Here is a 20,490-nt window from a genome sequence, read left to right as displayed (position 1 = left end):
ATGAGATACCATCTCACACCAGTTAGAATGGCAATCATTAAAAAGTCAGGAAACAACAGGTGCTGGAGAGGATGTGGAGAAATAGGAACACTTTTACACTGTTGGTGGGACTGTAAACTAGTTCAACCCTTGTGGAAGTCAGTGTGGCGATTCCTCAGGGATCTGGAACTAGAAATTCCATTCGACCCAGCCATCCCATTACTGGGTATATACCCAAAGGACTATAAATCATGCTGCTATAAAGACACATGCACACGTATGTTTATTGCGGCATTATTCACAATAGCAAAGACTTGGAACCAACCCAAATGTCCAACAATGATAGACTGGATTAAGAAAATGTGGCACATATACACCATGGAATACTATGCAGCCATAAAAAATGATGAGTTCACGTCCTTTGTAGGGACATGGATGAAATTGGAAATCATCATTCTCAGTAAACTATCGCAAGAACAAAAAACCAAACACCGCATATTCTCACTCATAGGTGGGAATTGAACAATGAGAACACATGGACACAGGAAGGGGAACATCACACTCTGGGGACTGTTGTGGGGTGGGGGGAGGGGGGAGGGATAGCACTGGGAGATATACCTAATGCTAGATGACGAGTTGGTGGGTGCAGTGCACCAGCATGGCACATGTATACATATGTAACTTACCTGCACATTGCGCACATGTACCATAAAACCTAAAGTATAATAATAATAATAATAATAATAATAATAATAATAATAAAAGAAAAAAAATTAAAAAAAAAAAAAAGAATACTCATAGAAGGAGGCTTGTGGCCTCTCCCTGGAGGCCCTAGAACAACTTTTCTCCTTCATTTTCTGGCCACCAAATTCCCTTTACCCATCCAAACTCTGCTACTATGGCCCTTCCTCCAGGAATCCTTCCTGATACTCCCACCTCAGCACCCTACTCCAATGAGAGCCCATTGCAGGGCACATACTAACCAGAAAGTCTGGCTCAGCAGATCCAAACAGGCCTGGAATCTGCATGTAAACATCTGATGCAGGTGGTCCACAGCCCACACTTTGAGGACATGGGTCTTTCCTTTAGTCCAGGTGAGAAAAATTACCTTGAATCCCATTTTCTCACAGTGGAAGCCTACAACTTGTAGTGTAGGTATATATATATCAGTGTTTCTCAGCCAGGGGTGATTTTGACCCCCAGGGAACATCTGGCAATGTCTGAAGAAATCCAGTTGTCACAACTGGCAGGCTACTACTGGCAGCTAGTGGGTAGAGGCCAGAAATGCTGCAAAACACCCAACAATCCACAGAACAGCCCCCACAGCGAGGAATGATCTGGTCCAAAATGTCAACAGTGCCAAGAGTAAGAAACCCTGGACATAAATGAAAGATCGAAAGTGGGAAGTTCCAAGCCTCCAAGGTCAGAAAGGCTCCTTGAGAAGGCGGGCTGGAAAATCAGAGAAAAGCAAGGCTTTCCAGCCACACAAAATTGAGGATAATTATACTCGTCTGGAAGGTGCTGACAACGATAATAGTACCATACATCATTGATTCTAATATGTACATCTGTTTTACTTTTTTTTTTTTTTTTTGAGATAAGGTCTTGCTCCGTCACCCAGGCTTGTGTGCAGTCGTACAAACACAGCTCACTGAAGCCTCGACCTCCCAGGCTTAAGCAATCCTCCCACTTCAGTCTTCCAAGAAGCTAGAATTACAGGTGCACATCACCATGCTGGGCTGATTTTTAAATTTTTTGTAGAAACAGGGTCTTGCCATGTTACCCAGGCTGGTCTCAAACTCCTGCCTCAGCCTCCCAAAGTGCTGGGATTACAGGCATGAGCCACTGTACCTGCCTTTCTTTAATTTTTAACATCTCTAAGCATCAGGATGCATCTTACAATTAATGCCATGTCATAGTTTAATTGGTAGCATTTAATTACAGTTCTTAAATTTTCTATAGACAATGCACACCCTGATTGCCTGCACCCAGGTGGACCACTCCCGTCAACCTGCCTCCAGTATTCCAGTGAAGCAGGTACCAGTTATTTTTCCTTTTTTTACAGATGAGAAACGTATGTTCAGGAACATGCCCAAGTCACCAGCAAGTACAAGATGGAGACAGGACTGAATTCCACCATCTGGCTTCAAAGCCTGGATCTTTCCATCCCTCCTGGCTCTCTCCTTCAAAATGAGTTCAAAAGACTTTCTGATATTGGCCGGGCACAGTGGCTCACACCTGTGATCCCAGTACTTCGAGAGGCCAAGGTGGGTGGATCACCTGAGGTCAGGAGTTCGAAACCAGCCTGGTCAACATGGCGAAACCCCGTCTCTACTAAAAACACAAAAATTAGCCAGGCGTGGTGGCATGCGCCTGTAGTTCCAGCTGCTCGGGAGGCTGAGGCAGGAGAATCACTTGAACCGGGAAGGCAGAGGTTGCAGTGAGCCGAGATCACACCACTGCACTCCAGTCTGGGTGACACAGCGAGACTCCATCTCGGAAAAAAAAAAAAAGACTTTCTGATATTGATATAATATTTACACAAATGAGTCTGGAAGAGTCTACATGAGAATCTTAAGACAATTGGCTTGGGGTGGGGGGATTTTTAAGTTTTCTCTTTTGTTCCTTGGTATCCTCTAAGTTTTTTTTTTTTTTTTTTTTTTCAGTGAACATATAATACTAGTCCAGACCGGTGGTGGGTGCCTGTGTCAGAGCTGCCCTGGAATGAAAAGGCCCAAAAGGTGGAGTTGCAAGAACACTCCCCACCACACCCTCAACTCCCCTAGGTGGCGCTTCCTGTCACCACAGCACAGCCTGGTGGGATGCCCTGCCACGTCTGCAGAAACCCGTGTGTGCACATGCCAATTAGGACACATTGGCATGTGAAGGAAACCAGGAGACACTGGCTTTTACGCTGTTACTAGTGAGTAAGCCCCAGGTTTCCAGAGCCATTTCAAATAAAACCAGAGCAACTGGAGCACCTGACTTATGAAAAGCTCCCACGTCGTCTGTGAAGCCGGCAGTCTTTAATCGGTAATATCTGACTTTTCTTGACATCTTGTCTTTAGTGTTCCAGAGCCTCAAGGTGATTTTGTGGAAATTTATTTTCTTTAATAATTCCTTTGTCACACTGATATGAAAAGTCTGCTCCCACGACACCCAGGCTTTGTCACCTTCGTGCCACGGCTTCACGGTCTGTGTAAAACAACATTCAGAGATGTCAACTGGGGCAAGATGTGCAAAGGCCGTGGCAAACAGAGCAAGCTCCAGCCCCAGCCTGGCCCTCAGCAGCAGCGCTGCCTGACTTCAGTGCCTGGTCACTCTCCAGGCTCTGAGCTCAGGGAAAATGGGGCGTTGTGTGCTGGCCCCTGTCAGACTTTTGAATTCCTCAGGAAGAATAAAATCAAAGTAATTACCTGCAAATAGCACCCTCCTGAATTGCTTCTAAGCAATGATCCAGGGCCAAACCACTGGCAGGAGTGTGTGTGTGCAGGTAGTATGTACACACACATGCACACACACGTCTGCACACATGCACACACACATAAAAGAAATCTCAAGAACTACAAAAACTTTTGAAACATTCTAGAAATTACTGGGTAAAATATCTACATAAAACATAGGCCAGGGCGGTGGCTCATGCCTGTAATCCTAGCACTTTGGGAGGCCGAGGTGGGAGGATGATGTGAGGTCAGGAGTTCCAGACCAGCCTGGCCAACATGGCAAAACCCCGTCTCTACTAAAAATACAAAAACTAGCTGGGCATGGTGGCTCATGCTTGTAATTCCAGCTACTCAGGTGGCTGAGGCATGAGAATTGCTTGAACCGGGAGGCGGAGGTTGTGGTGAGCAAAGATCGCACCACTGTACTCCAGCCTGGGCAACAGAGCAAGACTCCGACTCAACAAAAAAAAAAGTCAGTAATTGGAATGATCAGGCCAGTGCAGATTCCTACTCAGGAGGTGAGGCCCGGGATCCTCCAATTCTAGCAAGCTGGAGGTGGAGCTGATGTTGCATATCCACGGAGCAGCACACTTTTCGTGATGAGCATCAGACCATACGCAAGGCCACACGCACTCACACACGCACCTTTACTCCTGACTCCAGGAACACTTTGGCCACCATTGGAAATAGCAATATGTCAACTTTTTTAGGTTCTCCATCGTCCGGCAGAAGGAAATACTCAATGTGGTAAAAACGACGCATCTTTGTAACAGAACTGTCCGTTTCAGGGTGTTTCTTATATTTTTCAATCAAACTTGCATATTTTCCCTTCTGACCTTGAAGATACAGATTGAAAAAGTCTTGTTTTAACCTCATGTGGAAAAGAAGACCCATCTCCCCCAGTTCCCTGGAGCTTGATGTTGCGAGAGGCTGCGCACTCCACATTGCCTGCCCAACTTGGGGAAGGAGGTACAGGTCCAGTGCTCCTAGCCAGCAGAGTAGCACGACCTGGACTGGGCACCCGAGTGCAAAATTTAAGTGCATGGTTTTCAGAGTGAGTGTCTCAGTTGGAGAGTGAGTGTTGGTTAGCAGGCCTAGGGTTAAAAACGTGATAGAGTTAAAGTGAAATCACATGGCCAGGCCAGATGTTATTAGGAGAGACGCCCTACTTGCCTTACCCTCGTCCCTCCTGGCCCTAAGAAGCAGGAAAAAAAAAAAAAAAAATCACAGTACAATGTGATTTGTGCAATAATAGCAGCAGGAACAAGGTTGTGAAGAACGAAGGTGGAGGAGCAAACTCTGCATGGGGAGGGTGGGGTGGGCCTCCCAGGGGGACCTTAGCAGAGTCTTAGAGGAGCAAAGCTGGCAGATATTCCAGACAGACAGAGAAAACAGCTTCACAAAAACGTCATGGGTGAAGCTACCCAATGTGGGGTGGATAGGGTGACAGGATGTGGAAGGTACAAATGGGCTTCTGCCAGAGTCTAGAGCCCAAGGAGCCCCCTGACCCCACCCCTGGTTGCTTACACTCCAGCTTAAACTCCACACTCTAGGTTGGGGCTTTTCACATCATAAGAAGCTCCATAAACATTTAATCCAAATATCATTCTATAAAAACATGACTATCTTTAAAGCTGTAGTTTTTAAAGTCTAAATTTTTAACCCCAGGAGACTGCTGCAGCATTAATTTTTCTGCTACCAAAATAGTTAGCATTTGTGCAGAGATTGGAGTGAAGCTTCTCCTGCCAGTCTCTGGTAGCATTAGACCTTTTCTGATTCAATCCCAGGTAGGCCAGCAAGTGGACAAACAGAGCCTCTCATTTTCTGTAGACAGAAAGGCAAGTTATTTAGCCCTTTTAAAGGGGAAGTTGACAATATCTATCAAAAAATATTAATACATGCCTCAATCCAGCAAATTTACTTCTTGGAATACAGGCAACAGAAGTGCCCACATACGTGCACAAAAATGTATGTAAAGAATGCCTATCACAGAATTGCAACAGAAAAACATTTGAAACAACTCAAATATCCACCAATAAGGGGTAGGATAAATTAGAGACATATAATGGAATACTGTTAATATGTAGGTGTTTAAAATGAAACAACAAAATTAAAACAAGTATCCTTGGCCAGGCGAAGTGGCTCATGCCTGTAATCCTAGCACTTTGGGAGGCCGAGGTGGGAGGATGATGTGAGGTCAGGAGTTCCAGACCAGCCTGGCCAACATGGCAAAACCCCGTCTCTACTAAAAATACAAAAACTAGCTGGGCATGGTGGCACGTGCCTGTAGTTCCAGCTGCTTGGGAGGCTGAGGCAGGAGAATCGCTTGAACCCAGGAGGCGGAGGTTGCAGTGAGCCAAGATCGCGCCACTGTACTCCAGCCTGGGTGACAGAGGGAGACTCTGTCTAAAAACAAACAAACAAAAACAAGTATCCTTGATCATATTCTCAAAGATAATCTAAATCATGTCAAAAAATTTTAAAGTAAGTTGTAGGATCTCATTTCTCTGAAATAAACAATTTATAGGTCGGGCGTGGTGGTTCACACCTGTAATCCCAGCGCTTTGGAAAGCCAAGGCGGGTGGATCACCTAAGGTCAGGAGTTCAAGACCAGCCTGACCAATATGGTGAAACCCCATCTCTACTAAAAATACAAAAATTAGCTGGGTGTGGTGGCTTGCACCTGTAACCCCAGCTACTTGGGAGGCTGAGGCACGGGAATTGCTTGAACCCAGAAAGCTGAGGTTGCAGTGAGCCAAGATCGCACCACTGCACTCCAGCCTGGCGACAGAGCAAGACTCCATCTCAATAAAAAAAAGAATTTTTTTTTTGACAGAGTTTCGCTCTTGTTGCCCAGGCTGGAGTGCAATGGCGCGATCTCAGCTCACCACAACCTCCACCTCCGGGGTTCAAGAGACTCTCCTGACTCAGACTCCCGGAAAATGTATTTTAAACAAGGTATTAGGTGACGCACAAGCGCTTATGGGAATCAATGCCTTAACCTCTCCATGGTTTTTTTTTTTTCTCTGTAAAAAGCAGACAGAACATCACCTGCTTTAGGGTTGTTGAGAGGATTAAGTATGTGAAGCTGATGCAGCCACAGTTGGGCTTCTCCTAAAATTGCTGTTTCTTTTCAACCTCTGCTCCTGGCTGGCACTGGCCAGCCCGCTTTGGGGTGGGGCAGGTGGAGAGAGGATGTGGGGCGTATGCGCCCTAAACTCCTGCAGAAAGTCATGCACCTCCTTTTTTCAGAGGGTGTTAGACTTCTGCTCTAGCACCTACCCGTATTCACAGGGAAGGCCAGTGAGATGGTGAATTTGCAGGGGACCACGTGGGGCACGTCGGAGCTGAAAGTGCTGGCAGGCTCAGATGAGGACTCGATGCTGCTGCATGGGCGGTCAGAGTCAGACTCCTGGGCCCTGGCCTTGGCCTTCAGGTGTTCCTCCACGTCACATTCGCTCCTGGACTGGTAAAAGCTGGTGATGGAGGAGATGGGCTCTATGCTTGCGGGGTCCTCTTCCCACTCCCAGGCATGTAGCGACATGCTGCAGAGCGCACTGCTGGCCGCCGGAGCTCCTGGCAGGGAGAAAGTGAAGGCTGTCCCCGCCTGTATTCCAGGGCTGCTCCAGGAGGTAAGACTGGCCTCCTGCAGGAGCACCCACCCTTCTCTTCCCTGCTTCCCCCGCCTGCTCCTAGATGAACGCCTGGGTTCCTTCACTGCCTGCCACACAGTCGGTACTCAATCGACTTAGAGAATGAATGGATGAAGGAACAACAGATAAGGGTGGCTGGCAGTAAGCACGACGACGAGCAACTCCGTTTCCTTCGCCTAACCAGGAGTCAGTCGCCGGGCTTCTGGAATGCCTGCCCCAGGTAAGCAGCTCCCGGGAGCCACTAGGCGGGAGACGGGGCGTCTGCTCGGGCAGGCCTGCTGCGCCTAAGCACAAGATGCGTTTGCTATTTGGGGAGAGGCAAACCCGGGGGCAGCACGTGCAGGAGCCTGGCGAGGTCGGGGAGGACAAGCCCTGCCCCCAAGACAGAACATGAATGTGCACTGGGTGCTGGGCTCGGGGCATCAGCTCAGGCCCATGGAGGCGGAACGCCGGGCAAACGCCAAGGAGGGAACACGCGTCGAGGCGAGGCGGGAAGAGTCCCAGGCTGCGGCGGCCGAGGTGGGGGCAGGGGTCGGGGTTCCCCTCCAGGTGCTGGCGGTACCTGCGAGCGGATGCGCTGGGCGGCAGCGGGGACTTGGACCGCGGCAGCAACTCCCGCACCGGATCCACAGCCACCTGGGCGAAGAGACTTCAAGACTGAGAGGAGCCTCCGCGGGTGCAGGGAGGGCCGCAGGCCCAGCCACTCAGCTCCGTTTGGCCGTTGCTAGGAGATGCGAGGGCGTGCGGCCTGGGGGCGGGGCTCCGCGGTGCGGGGCTTTCCCCCTCAGCCATTGTGCGCAGTCTGTCAAATAGCTACATCCAGGTTCAGAAACCAGCTGCCTTCATTCCTTCACTCATTCATTCACTCATTAAGGAGTTTCTACTCTCAACGTCAGCACCTACTATAAGCCTGGCCCTTGCCCGTACGATGGGGGGAGGGGTTGATGGCTCCTCCCTCCCTCTCCATAAGCTCCCACCTCCCATTCTTTAATAAAAGCAAAGGAAGCTGTGGGCTCTGCAAACTCCAGACCTCCCCACGATCCCTCATTAGATTCTCTGCTTCTGTCGCTGATGTCCTTAAAATAGCATGAGAATTCTGGTTAGTGATCATGAGCGCCAACTCAGAGATGAGAAAACAAAGCTTAGAGAGGTGAAGCGATTCGCCTGAGGTCACACAGCAAGTAGGGCGCAGCACTGTGTTGAAATCCGGACTGCCTGACTCCAAAGCCTCCGCTCATCTGCTAAACCACCCAAGCTGAGAGCCCTGGCTGCGGCTCCTAATGTAGAAGACCTCAGGACAGCAAGCGGTTGGGGCAGAGGGCTGGGGTAGGCTTCATGGAGGAAGTGAGCAAAGCCAAATCTGGGGGGTGACTAGGCAGAGGCGGTGAAAGCAAGAGAAAGCATCCCAGGTAGAGGAACAGCATATGCAAAGGCCCATAGAGGTGAAAGGGCATGGCAAGTTTCAGGAATGGATGGCAAGGCTGTAGCAGTGTGCGGGGCCCATGGTACATAGCCCCACAGGGCAGGTTAGAGCACAGGACTATGGGCAATGGGGAGCCAAGGCAGGTCTTCTGTTGAGGGAGGGTACCCCGCTCCGGCAGTCATTTTGTTCAAGAGAATAGGAGCTGAGGCTACACACAAGCTTGGCTATTAAGAAAACTTTAGCTGAGTTGAGCTATGACCAACTTTGTGTCAAAGAGCAAAACTGTGGCAGAGCTGGGGCTGAGACCCAAGTCCTGAGCCTTCCAGTGCATGCCTCCCCAGACTGCTCTCAGGGCATGGGACAGCCCCTTTAATACTGGGTGCTCCAATACTCCTCGGGTTCAATCAGTCTGAAAAACAGCCTGAAGTACGGCTGTGAGGGAAAACACCAAATGGCAGTGGGCCCTGTGAGGAGGGGGTTCAAACTCTCAGCACAAGAACCGCAACCACCTTGCCCACACCCCACCTGCAGCAGCCTGGAGACTGCTGTCTATATGTCAGGAAGTGCTCAGGAGACACACGAAGGGCTGAAAGAATACAAAGTTACTCAGATACACCAGCCCCCAAAAGGGCCCTTTAACAAGGGCAGTTCAACACCACCACCACTCTTGGACAGACATCAGGCCTCCTGCTCCCCAGGTCCTACCCACTGGCCTGAGGCTGGTTTCCCTCCAAAGGTTCCTTGATCACATCACCACCTAGGACAGAGGCCAATCTCTCCCCAAGCTCAATAGTGAGAGGCCAGAGGTCTTGGACCAAGGGCCAATGTGCCATCCTGGATGTGCACTGGAAACACTTACATGTCAAAAATACAATTCTGAGGCTTCACTAAAGACCTGTGGAAGTGACTCTCCATGGGTGGAGCTTAGGAACCAGGGGCAGATTGTATTTTCCAAAGACAGCCACCTCAAAGGATCCCCTCTCACATAATCTTCCGGCAGGCATCGTGAGGTTCACATTCCTCCCACCCAGTTGGGGGGTCTAGTCTCCTTCTCTGGAAACTGGGCAGACCTCTGTGACTGGCTCAGTCAAAAGAGTGCAGAGGAAATGACACTATGTGATTTCTGAGGCCAGGTCATACAAATTCCATCTACCTCTGCCCTGTTCTTTTGAGGTTTAGTATTCATGCTAGGAATCCAGCTACCATGTTGTGAGGAAGCCCAAGCAGCCATGTGAAATGGCCACATGAAACTGTTGTGACCTCAACCCCCAGACATATGAGAGTGCAAGACTTCAAATGATCCCAGCCCTCAGTCTTTGAGCCACCCTGGCTGACATTGAGGAACAGAAACAAGCTGTCTCCATCATGAGAAACTGCAGATTTATAAGCAAATTGTTGCTCTCTTAAACCACTAAGTTTTGGGGTGATTTGTTGTGCAATAAATAATAGGAACGGGAGCCATATTTTTAAATTACCACCAAGATTGTATCGCACAACCAGAATATGGAACCACTGCCCTGAGAGAGATGGTGTCTGGGTCAAGACCTAGGGCATCACAGGATGAAGTGAGGGCAAAGGTGTGCCACCCACTACTCAGGTATGAGAGAGTGGTGGGTCTACAACCCTGCCTCAGTGAAGATGGCTTCAGGGCTGGCAGATCAGAAGCAAAGGAAAGGGGGCTTCTGTTTCAGTTATCTGTTACTGAGTAAAAACCATCCCCAAACTTAATGGCATCAAACAAACACTTGTTATTTCTCACCACTCCATACATCAGCTGGGTAGTTCTCTGCTGGCCTCGCCTGGGTCCTCCCTACGCTGTTGTTCTGAGGTATTTATTTCCAGACTTTTCTATGTATTTGGGCATGAAAGAACTTTTTGGAGTGATTGAAATCCGCTGTAGTTCTCTATTGGTCCTCCCTACGCTGTGCTCAGCTGGAGGACCAACATGACTGGAAGCTGCCAGAAGTCCTCACTTGCATGTCTGGCAGTTGCTGTTGGCTCTCCATGGGCCCGCTGGTTCCCCTCCATGGGTTCCCCCGCCCCCAGTGGTACACCAGCTTCCTTCTATGTGGTGCCTCATCTCCCCATAGCCTGGCCTGGCTTCCTCAGATGGCATTCTCAGAGCAGGGATCCCAGAGGGCAAAGAAGAAGCTGCAAGGCCTCTTGGGACCTAGGCATGGAACCAGCACCATGTCACTCTGCTACATGCCATTAACCAAAGCAAGTCATGAGGCTAGCCCCACTTCAAGGGGATGAAGACATGGACTGTACCTCTGGTAAGCAGAGAGACAAGCATCCAGGGGTGGGAGGTGTTCAAGGTCACTGAACAATCCATCCCTGCTTCCTTACTCTGCCGGGTGGAGGGTTCCCAAGCTCCCAGGTTATGTAGAGGCCTTCCTGAAGCTATCCCAAGACTCTGGCAGCTGGAAGCATATTGGGAATCAGCTACATCCACCTTCTTCTTGCTCCTTCCCCATTTTTAACAGCTTTATTGAAGTATTTTTTATTTAATAAAATCCATCCATTTCAAGCATAGAATTCAATGATTTTCAGTAACTTTACCGAGTGGTGTAAATCATCATCATAAATTCATTTTAGAACATTTTCATCCCCCTTATAAGACTTCATGCACATTTATAATTAATCTCCGTTCCAACTCCCAGTCCTAGGCAACCATATCAACTTTCTGTTTCTAAAAATTTGCCTTTTCTAGACATTTCCTATAAATTGAGTCAGACACTATGTGTTCTGGCTTCGTGACTGGTTTCTTTCACCTACCGTTATGTTTCCGAGGTTTATTTATGTAGAGGCATGTGTCAGTATTTCATTCCTTTTCATGACTGAATAATATTCTATTGTACAGACAGACCACAGTTTGCCTATCCATTCATCAGTTAATGGGCATTTGGCTTGGGCATTTAGACATTTATGAACAATGTTGCTATGAACATTCCCACGCAAGTCTTTGTGTGGATGTGTTTTCATCTCTCTTGGGTCAATCTCTAGGAGTGGAAGAGTTGGGTCATATGGTCATTTTGTGATTAACTTCTTGAGAAACTGCCAAACTATCTTCCACAGGGGCTGCATCATTTTATGTTCCCATCAACAACATGAAGTTTCCTGTTTCTCCAAATTCTTGACAAGATTTATTGCCTGTTTTATTCACTACAGCTATTCTCATGAGTATAATATAGTATTTCATCATAGTTTTCATGTGCATTTCCCTAACAATTAAGAATACTGAGATTGTTTTATGTACATGTTGGCCATTTATACAACTTCTTTGGTGAAATGTCTGTTTGTATCTTCACCCACTTTTTGATTGGATTGTTTGTCTTCTTGTTACTGAGTTATAAGAGTTCATTGTAAATTCTGAATATAAGTCCTTTACGGGGCATATGTTTTACAAATATTTTCTCCTAGTCTCTTGTTTGTCATATTTTCTTAATAGTATCTTTTGAAGTGCAAATGTTTTGAACTTTGATGAAGGTCCAATTCATCATTTTTTTCTTTTTTGGGTCATGCATTTGGTGTTGTATCTAAGAAATCTTTGCCTAACAACAGGCCTGTTTTTAATAGAAGTAAAGCTTGGTGTCTGAACACTAAGCAAATCCACTAACCAAGACCCCTAAAAGTCCAAAAGCTTTATGACACTGAAAATAATGGCCCAAGGACATTCCCAGACAGTTCTGGGTTCTGGATAGAATAACACAAGTTTCCAAAAAACAGTCTGACAATATCACAAGCTTATAAAATATGTATACTCCTTGGCCCAGTAATAAATCACTCAAGATATGGCGCAAACTGTTCACAGTATGGTTTTTGCTGAGAAAAGCTGAAAACCACCTCAGTGGGCATCTGTGGGGGATGACAAAGCACCTTATAGTTCATCCCAAGGGAGCACAGAGCAGCCTCTGGAGCAGTGTCTGCAAAGAAACCACAGCCAAGCTGTTTACAAAGCTCAGTTCCTGTGCAAAGAAAGATCCCAATGGCACCCTTTCCACTGTGCTTTTCATGTCAAGTTGAATGAGCTACAATTTGCACACTGTAAAATTCAGACGTACACAGTCATGCAACCACTACACCATGAAGATAGAGTATTTCAATCACTCCAAAAAGTTCTTTCATGCCCAAATACATAGAAAAGTCTAGAAATAAATACATCAGAAATACAGAGTGGTCCTCTCTTGGTGGCAGAATGGTGGATGATTTTTGCTTTTTAGCATTTTCCCGGACCTTTAAAAAACACTTTAAACAATATACTATTTGAAATGGCTCAAACAATACTGAACTGACTTCAGAAAATCATTTCTTTGCCACAGCCCTGACTCTCTCCCACACAGACACACGCCCATCCCCCCAGCTCATACAAAAGAACACAAGGAGACCTCTGAGTTTGCTCACTTTGAACCTTAAACAAAAACCTTGTGGATGCAACCAGAATTATTTCAGAGGTGCCTGGTAACACCGTGGGGCAGACAGACAGCCCTGACAGCAAACCATTATCAACCCTTACTTCCCTGAGCTGTAGGGGAGTGGAGGCCGGCAACGGCTCCCAGCAAGACATTTAAAAGCTTTCTTTTCAATATTGACTGGCCCAGGAAAGCTACTGTTCAAAGGATTCCTTCACCAGCTGCAGGGATTGGGGGTGGGGAGGGTGTTGCACTCTTGCCTGGGCTACCAGCTCTCAGCGCTGACATGAAATAAAATCAGGTTCTTTTTTTTTTTTTTTGAGACGAAGTCTCGCTCTGTCGCCCAGGCTGGAGTGCAATGGCAGGATCTCAGCTTACTGCAACCTCTGCCTCCTGGGTTCAAGCGATTCATCTGCCTCAGCCTCCCGAGTAACTGGGATTACAGGTGCCTGCCACCACACTCAGCTAACTTTTTGTATTTTTAGTAGAGACGGGGTTTCACTAGGTTGTCCAGGCTGTTCTCAAACTCTTGACCTCAGGCAATCCACCTGCCTTGGCCTCCCAAAGTGCTGGGATTACAGGCGTGAGCCACCGCGCCCAGCCAAGAAAAAGAAACACATGAGAACATCTTATCAAAAGGGAAATACTGCAGTGTCTCCCATTTGCAGAAAGAACCACTGAATCCACTTATGAATCCCTCCATCTTCTTCTGTGCACTCACATACACATGTCCCAGTAGAAAATACTTAGAATTGTTTTGGGTGTTTTTGTTCTTGTTACGTAAGCATCAGTGTTGCACATAATCAGCTTGTGCCTTGCTGTGTCCGCTCATCCTCGTTTGCTGAGTCCTAGCTGATCTGATGGACAGCGGGTTGTCTCCAGTTTCTCACTGTAATAAACAATGATGCAGTGAACATCCTGTGCACAGTGGCTTTCTAAGGTGGAAGCCAAGAAGTGGACGTGATGTAAAAACTTTGTCAAATTGCCATTACTTTTATAATTAAAAACAAACCTAAAAGGGTATGTCCAAAATGCTTGGGAAGAAGCCTCTAACTCCTTCCCAGCAGATACGTACTCTGGGCAAAGCCTTCAAGAACAAGTACGAATTTGCCAAATGGACAAAGTGCTGATTCTGGGATACTGTGGCAGAGGAGACAGAATGCTACCGCTTTTCAAACGGCAAGATTTTACATTTAAACTCAGAGTCATCCCCAAGGCAAGATTCTGTCTCTGTTACAGCTAGAAACAGCTCAAGAGTCTGCCTCTTGCCCCAACGTGGCTGGATACCGTGGCTAGATAACCGTTCCCGGTGCAGGTAACGGGTGGACAATATCACAGTATCACTGCACCCCTCTCGTGAAAAAGAAAGGGAACACAGTCTAGCACTCACCAGAGAAGCAGGTTTTTCTTCATCTTCCAGAAATGTGTTCTAAAACGCCAGAAAAAACATCAGCCAATCATCGACCTGTTAACCTAACCGCAGCTCAGAGATGGAACTCGGATCCCATTGCCAAGTCAGCACCCGCAGGCACAAAGGTGGCAGGGCCGGGAGACACCACTTTCCCGAGAGTCCTATCCCCACCCCCAACAGGGATCGGGAGAGAGCAGTTAGCACAGGGCTCGACTCAGATCGGCTTCTCACCAGCGGGGTGCCCCTAACCTAGACCCCTTGCCTCTCCAAGCCTGTTTCCCTCTCTTTCCCAGTTACTACTTGGGGCTCTTTGCACGGTCTATACTGGTACAAGAAGTGGGTTCGGAAACCCAGTAGCTGAATTTAAGCGGAGGGAAGGCTTTTCCGCACCTACGGCTGCAGGGCGGCGAGAGCGGGCTTGCCAGGCAACCCTCGAAAGGACTTCCGGGGAGAGGGGGAAGAGTGACGCTTGGGTGTGGGGGCACATCCCCAGCAACCAGACGAGGCCGCCACCCCCAAGGCCCTCCTGGGCTTCGGATCCCGCGCCAACCCCTCGCCCAGGTCTCGGGGCGAACTCTCCGTGCCAGGCGGGCGGGGCAGAGAGAGGAGGGAGGAGGGAGTTGAGAGTGGACGACCGGGAGTGGGAGGAAAAGCGCAGACGCCAGGAACGCCCCGGGAGTGAGGAGAGGAGAGCGCGGGAGTCACGCGGAGAAGCCAGACCCGGACGCCGACCGGGCACTGGTGGCGCTGCGGAGGTCCCGGGGGTTCCTGGATCCCCTACCGCAGGCCCCTCCAAAGCAACTGGGGTAAACCAGACGCACTGTGAGGCCAGCGCAGCTGCTGGACACGATCCCCGGCGCCGCTCCAACCAGACCGCTACCGCTAAGCCCCTCCTTTCGAGAAACTCTGGGGCCGCCCCTGGAAGTGGCGGGGCGAAGGGACCGGAGGAGGGACCGAAGGAGCGAGGCGCGCGGCGCAGCGATGGAGCCGGGCAGCGCGGGCGCGGAGGCCGGCATGGAGGGTGCGGCAGGTGACCCGTACCGGCGACCTGCGCGGCGCACGCAGTGGCTGCTGAGCGCCCTGGCGCACCACTATGGGCTGGACCGCGGCGTGGAGAACGAGATTGTGGTGCTGGCCACCGGCCTGGACCAGTACCTGCAGGAGGTCTTCCACCACCTGGACTGCCGCGGCGCCGGTCGCCTGCCCCGCGCCGACTTCCGCGCGCTCTGCGCTGTGCTGGGGCTGCGCGCGGAGGGGGCCACCGCGGCCGGGGAGGCAGCAGGAGACGCGAACTCCAGCGATGTGACCGCCGGGGATGCGGCCGCTGAGTTGGCCGCGGACGGGGACTCAGATACCGACGAAGAGGCGCGCCTGGCGCTGCGCGCCGAGCCGCCGGAGCTCACCTTCCGCCAGTTCCACGCGCGCCTCTGCGGCTACTTCGGCACCCGTGCGGGCCCCCGGCTGCCCCGCGGCGCTCTCAGCGAGCACATCGAGACGCAGATCCGCCTGCGCCGTCCGCGCCGCCGCCGCCGCCCGCCCTGCGCCCCTGGCCCCGACAGCGGTCCCGACTGTGAGCGCGTTGCGCGGCTGGAGGAGGAGAATAGCAGCTTGCGCGAGTTGGTGGAGGACCTGCGCGCCGCGCTGCAGAGCAGTGATGCGCGCTGCCTAGCACTGCAGGTGCGCGCCGGCCACGAAGGGAGGGTGGTAACGCCCGGGAGAGGGCTCGAACTAAAAGCTGGCTGGCTGCGGAGCCCGACGGGACAGAGGCAGAGGAAGGGGAGACAGAGGGCAGCCCTACACCATCCCACCCCGCCTCATACCACTTGCATTCTGTCCCTGTTCCTCCTCATTCCACTCCTGTCCCCAACCCTATTCTTACCATCTATTCCACTCCTGAAAACCCCAGTCACACTCAGACAGCCATACCCCACTTTTCTGCTCCACCCCCACATCATCGCGTCTTGCCCCTTCTAACCCAGGAATTGCACCTGTCTGGGTAGTCTCACATATTCCCTTTCAACAAGCATCTTTCTCTCTCCTTCCTGCCAGGCTTCTGGGAGGTTTAGGAGACGGAAGTGTGAAGAAGGCCCTGTCCTCACCTTTAGGGATCTCCCTGCCTCCTGGGGTAGACTGACAGCTCCTTCTGTCAATCAGTAAAGACTTATGGGGCTCCCTGTGGGAGAAACGGAGACAAGTGAGAAATAGACAGTGTGACTCACACTGTGAATCAGGCACTCACGGGCCACCAAGTGCCTGCGGGAACCAGACCCGCTCTGGGCTATTGAGAAGAAACCATGGGGTGAGATAGGGACCCAGCCTTAGCATCTGGGAGCCGTCGACAAACACTTAAGCACTGTGCCAGCCGTGCGCCAAGGGCAGTGCTGGGCCGCAGGGGTCAGAGGAGGAAAGGAACAGCCGCTACCCCAGGCGACAACAGGCCAGGAAGAAACTGACGTTATATGACCCCGCCTTAGCTCAGGACACTGCAGAGTGCAGGGAAGTGGCAAGGTGTGGTTTTCAGTGTCGGTGTGCCTGGAAGCCAGGGTGGAGGCGGGAAAGTACTCCCCTGATGTGGAATCCCAAGTAACGTACGGGGAGCCATGGGATGCTCCTGAAAGGTCTTCCGGCATTTCTCATGCTTGGGTATTTATTGAGCACCTACCATGTGCCAGATTTGCTTTAGGCTCTGGGACCACACCAGTAAAGACAGACAGAAACCGCCCTCAAAGAGCCTCTAGTGAGCAGGCACGGGGAGGGCTGGAAATGCCACTGGGGGGAGTCTAGGAGATGAGGAACCGCCATCCGGCAGGCTGAACGCCGCCAACACAGGAGTAGGCCGAGAAGAGTCGCGAGGTTGGTACCACAGAGGGAACAGAATACAGGCATCGTGTCTCAGTTTCCTTCATCAGTGAAAAAACGTTGGAGGGTGAGGGGCGAGGAGGAATCATTAGAGCTCGGGCCTCCCTGGGGATGTGCCTAGGGTTAAAGGAGCTCGGACGCACCGGACCTAAGGGCCTGGCACCCGGAAGCAGACGGCGCAAGAAACGTGCTCACGCGCTTCTGGGTGCAGACGAATGGGACCGCCGTCGTGGCGGGCGTTCGTCTGGTGCATCTGGCTGGAGCACTTACCCCCTGCCCCTGCTGCCCTGTCTCCGCAGGTCGGGCTCTGGAAGAGCCAGGCGAGCACTCACGAGACGGGGCACGGCGGGCCGGAGGCTGCGGTGCGGGAGCTGCGGCAGGCGCAGGGCGCCCTGGCTGCGGCGGAGGCCCGCGCTGGGCGGCTGCGCCGTGGCCAGGCCGAGGTGCGGCGGCGCGCGGAGGAGGCCCGGCAGGTGGTGCTACGCAGCCTGCACCGCGTGCGAGAGCTCGAGGCGCTGGCGCGACAGGTGCCCGGCTTGCAACGCTGGGTGCGGCGGCTGGAGGCGGAGGTGCAACGCTACAGGTGAGCGGGGGTGCGTGCCCTGGGCCCAAGTGCCCCAATTCGGCTCCCATTTTCCCAGACTTCGGGTGTGCAATCCCCCTCCCACGCGCTCTCGTGTTACGCAGTTTCTCCATGCGTTTATTCATGTATTCTTTCATTCCTTTGTCAGTTCTCCATTTCTTAAGTTATAAGTCTACTCCATTGCTTGCTCTGCAACCATCTGCCCACCCATCCATTTATCCATCCATCTGTCCATCCACTCACCCACCCCACCCACCCACCCATCCATCCATCCATCCATTTGTCCATCCACTCACCCACCCCACCCACCCATCCATCCACTCACCCATCCATCCACCCACCTATCCACTCACCTACCCACCCATCCATCCATCTATTCATCCATCCATCCACTCACTCACCCATCCATCCACCTGCCCACCCATCCATCATCCATCCATCCCCCCACCCACCCAGCCAGCCAGCCGTCCATCCATCCTCCTGTTCACCCACAAACACCCTCTATTTGTTTATCATAGATTGCAGTTGAATGTGCTCATTCTTATTTGTTCCTGGATTCGATCATAATGATAATAGCTTACAGTTACTAAGCACTTGCTGTTTGCCAGGCCTTGAGCTAAGTACTTTATGTGGCTTAACTCGTTTAAGCCTCACAGCTGCCCTGTGAGGTGGGTACTGCTATGTTTCCACTCTGTAGATGAGGAAACAGGTGTATAATGACTGCCTGTGCTAGCTCCACCAGGGCAGGAAGCTGGACTTGGGACCCAGGTTCAAATCTTGGCAGGGCTTTTGGCAGATGTGTGAGTGTGGGCAAGTCACCACCCCTCACAGACCCTGCTTCCTCTTGGGTAGAACACAGATTGGTTTCCCTGCCTGCGGGAGTGGCTGTGAAGAGGCCATGAGGTCCTGCCTGGCACATGGTAGATGCTTGGTAGACAGAGCCTTTCTCCCTTTCAAATCACAAATCACCCCTGCCTGCTGGCCGGCCTGACTACACATTTGCCGAGCACTTTCTGTGTGCCAGGGGCCATCCCAGGCATCAGGGATGCGACCACGTGACTAGGACAGACTGAATTCCCTGCCCTGAGCAGCCACCTGTGAGCAGGTAAGACCTTCACAGGAACAGATGCATGGCAGCAGGCAGGATGTGGGGGACACTCATCAGCCTGCCCCCAAAGAAGTGATACTTGAGGATAGGATGTTACCAGCCCAGATGGAGAGAGGAGAAGAGAGAACATTCTAGAAAATTGGAACGGTACGGGCAAAGCCCTAGGGCAGAAGGCACCATTCAAAAACTAAAAGGAGGCCAGAGTGGCTGGAGGGGTAGAGCTGAAGAGAGGCCCATTTAGGGCCTGGAAGGTGGCAGCAAGGATTTCAGTTTTTCCCTTAAGAGAAAGAACATGAAACCATGGAAAAGTTTTAAATAAGGAGGTGACAGAAGCAGATTTCAATAAAAAGTTACCCTGGCTACAGTGTGACAAAGAGATGGGCAGATGGGGAGAGCAGGAGACAGTGCAGAGCCCAGTGAGGGGCTCCTGCCATCCCTGATCCTGAGAGGAAGGTGGTCTAGCCCAGGCTGGGGGTGGAGCAGCCAGAAGGGGTGGCCTTGAACCTACTGGACATCTGAGGAGCTCACAGCTGGGAGATGGTAAGGCATGGGGCTAGAGGGAGGCCTCCAAAGAGGCAGACTCTGGGCCAGCCTCTGCAGCACGCAGTGTTTGGAGAGCCACTTCCTGTTTGCATAGCTGATGGCTAAAGAGCAGGGCTGGTTGGCTTGAGGCCCACATCCAGTCTTGGAACTTTATCCAAGAGGAGAAATAAAGGAGCTCTTCTTTGTTTATTTCTGAAATCACAACTAGTCCTCTATAGCAGAATGCTACAAGTGACTACAAACATTGACATAGCCCTTCACAATAGAAAAAGTGGATTCATAGCCAATGCACCATTTAGTCCCCATAAGATTGTACAAAGTAGACGTTTTGTCCCCAGTTTACAGATTGTGAGAAATGAGGCACTGAGAAGTTAAATAACATACCCAAGGCCACACAGCCAGAAAGTAGGAAAGTCAAATCAGCCTGGCCCCACTGCCTGTGTGCTTTGATTCACGGTTACACGATGGCTGCTGTGCCTCCAGACCTTGCATCTGCTGATCGGGCATAAGAAGAAACCTGCAAGGCTAGTCCTGTTAGTCAGTCCCAAACAAAACTGGGGTTCTGTTTTTTGTTCGTTTGTTTGTTTTTTGAGACAGTCTTGCTCTGTCACCCAGGCTGGAGTGCAATGGTGCGATCTTGGCTCACTGCAATCTCTGCCTCCCAGGTTCAAAAGATTCTCCTGCCTCAGCCTCCCCATAGCTGGGATTAAAGACGCATGCCACCACGCCCGGGTAATTTTTGTATTTTTAGTAGAGATGGAGTTTCACCATGTTGGCCAGTCTGGTCTCAAACTCCTGACGTCAGGTGATCCGCCTGCCTCGGCCTCCCAAAGTGCTGGGATTACAGGTGGGAGCCACTGTGCCCGGCCAAAAATGGGGTTCTGTTAGTAAGGAAGAAGGAGGAGCAGCTATTGCAGAGGCTTTGAAGGAAACACCTAGTGATGAGGAAATTGAGGACCAGAGAATGAGTGACGCTATGTGAAGGGCACACGGTGATTAGGCAGATGGCTGTGTCACTAATTTCTCTGCCCCTCTAGAAACATGCCTTCAACCCTACCTTGCCCGGGAGGCTGACC

At 50.8% G+C, this 20,490-nt stretch overlaps 2 protein-coding genes across 12 annotated transcripts in view; one reads left to right on the top strand and one right to left on the bottom strand.

The window, feature by feature from the left end:
- The window catches only part of CFAP92 (cilia and flagella associated protein 92 (putative)), an 85,192-nt gene extending 70,802 nt beyond the window's left edge, over positions 1-14,390 (bottom strand). For all 7 annotated transcript variants that reach the window (XR_010139333.1, XR_010139334.1, XM_054550569.2 and 4 more), the window contains exons 1-5: positions 14,301-14,390; positions 7,638-13,799; positions 6,705-6,998; positions 4,068-4,258; positions 2,961-3,174 (exon numbers count right to left, since the gene is read on the bottom strand). Coding sequence is in view for 5 of the 7 variants with exons in the window: in XM_054550569.2 (XP_054406544.2) it covers positions 2,961-3,174; positions 4,068-4,258; positions 6,705-6,966 (667 nt within the window). In the remaining 2 variants the exon portion in view is untranslated. The remainder of the gene's footprint in view (positions 1-2,960; positions 3,175-4,067; positions 4,259-6,704; positions 6,999-7,637; positions 13,800-14,300) is intronic.
- Positions 14,391-15,215: 825 nt separating this feature from the next.
- The window catches only part of EFCC1 (EF-hand and coiled-coil domain containing 1), a 41,428-nt gene continuing 36,153 nt past the window's right edge, over positions 15,216-20,490 (top strand). For 4 of the 5 annotated variants that reach the window (XM_002813156.6, XM_054550578.2, XM_054550577.2 and 1 more), the window contains exons 1-2: positions 15,216-15,998; positions 17,480-17,763. In XM_002813156.6, coding sequence (XP_002813202.3) covers positions 15,303-15,998; positions 17,480-17,763 — 980 coding nt within the window. In that variant the 5' untranslated portion in view covers positions 15,216-15,302. Of the gene's footprint in view, positions 15,999-17,479; positions 17,764-20,079; positions 20,147-20,490 lie in introns of all 5 variants that reach the window. The other variant, XM_054550579.2, reaches the window with a different exon arrangement.

This window comes from Pongo abelii, chromosome 2 (assembly GCF_028885655.2).
Source record: "Pongo abelii isolate AG06213 chromosome 2, NHGRI_mPonAbe1-v2.0_pri, whole genome shotgun sequence".
Classification (NCBI taxonomy): Eukaryota; Metazoa; Chordata; class Mammalia; order Primates; family Hominidae; genus Pongo; species Pongo abelii.
Note: the sequence above shows the minus strand (reverse complement) of the source record. Positions and strands in the feature narration are given on the sequence as shown.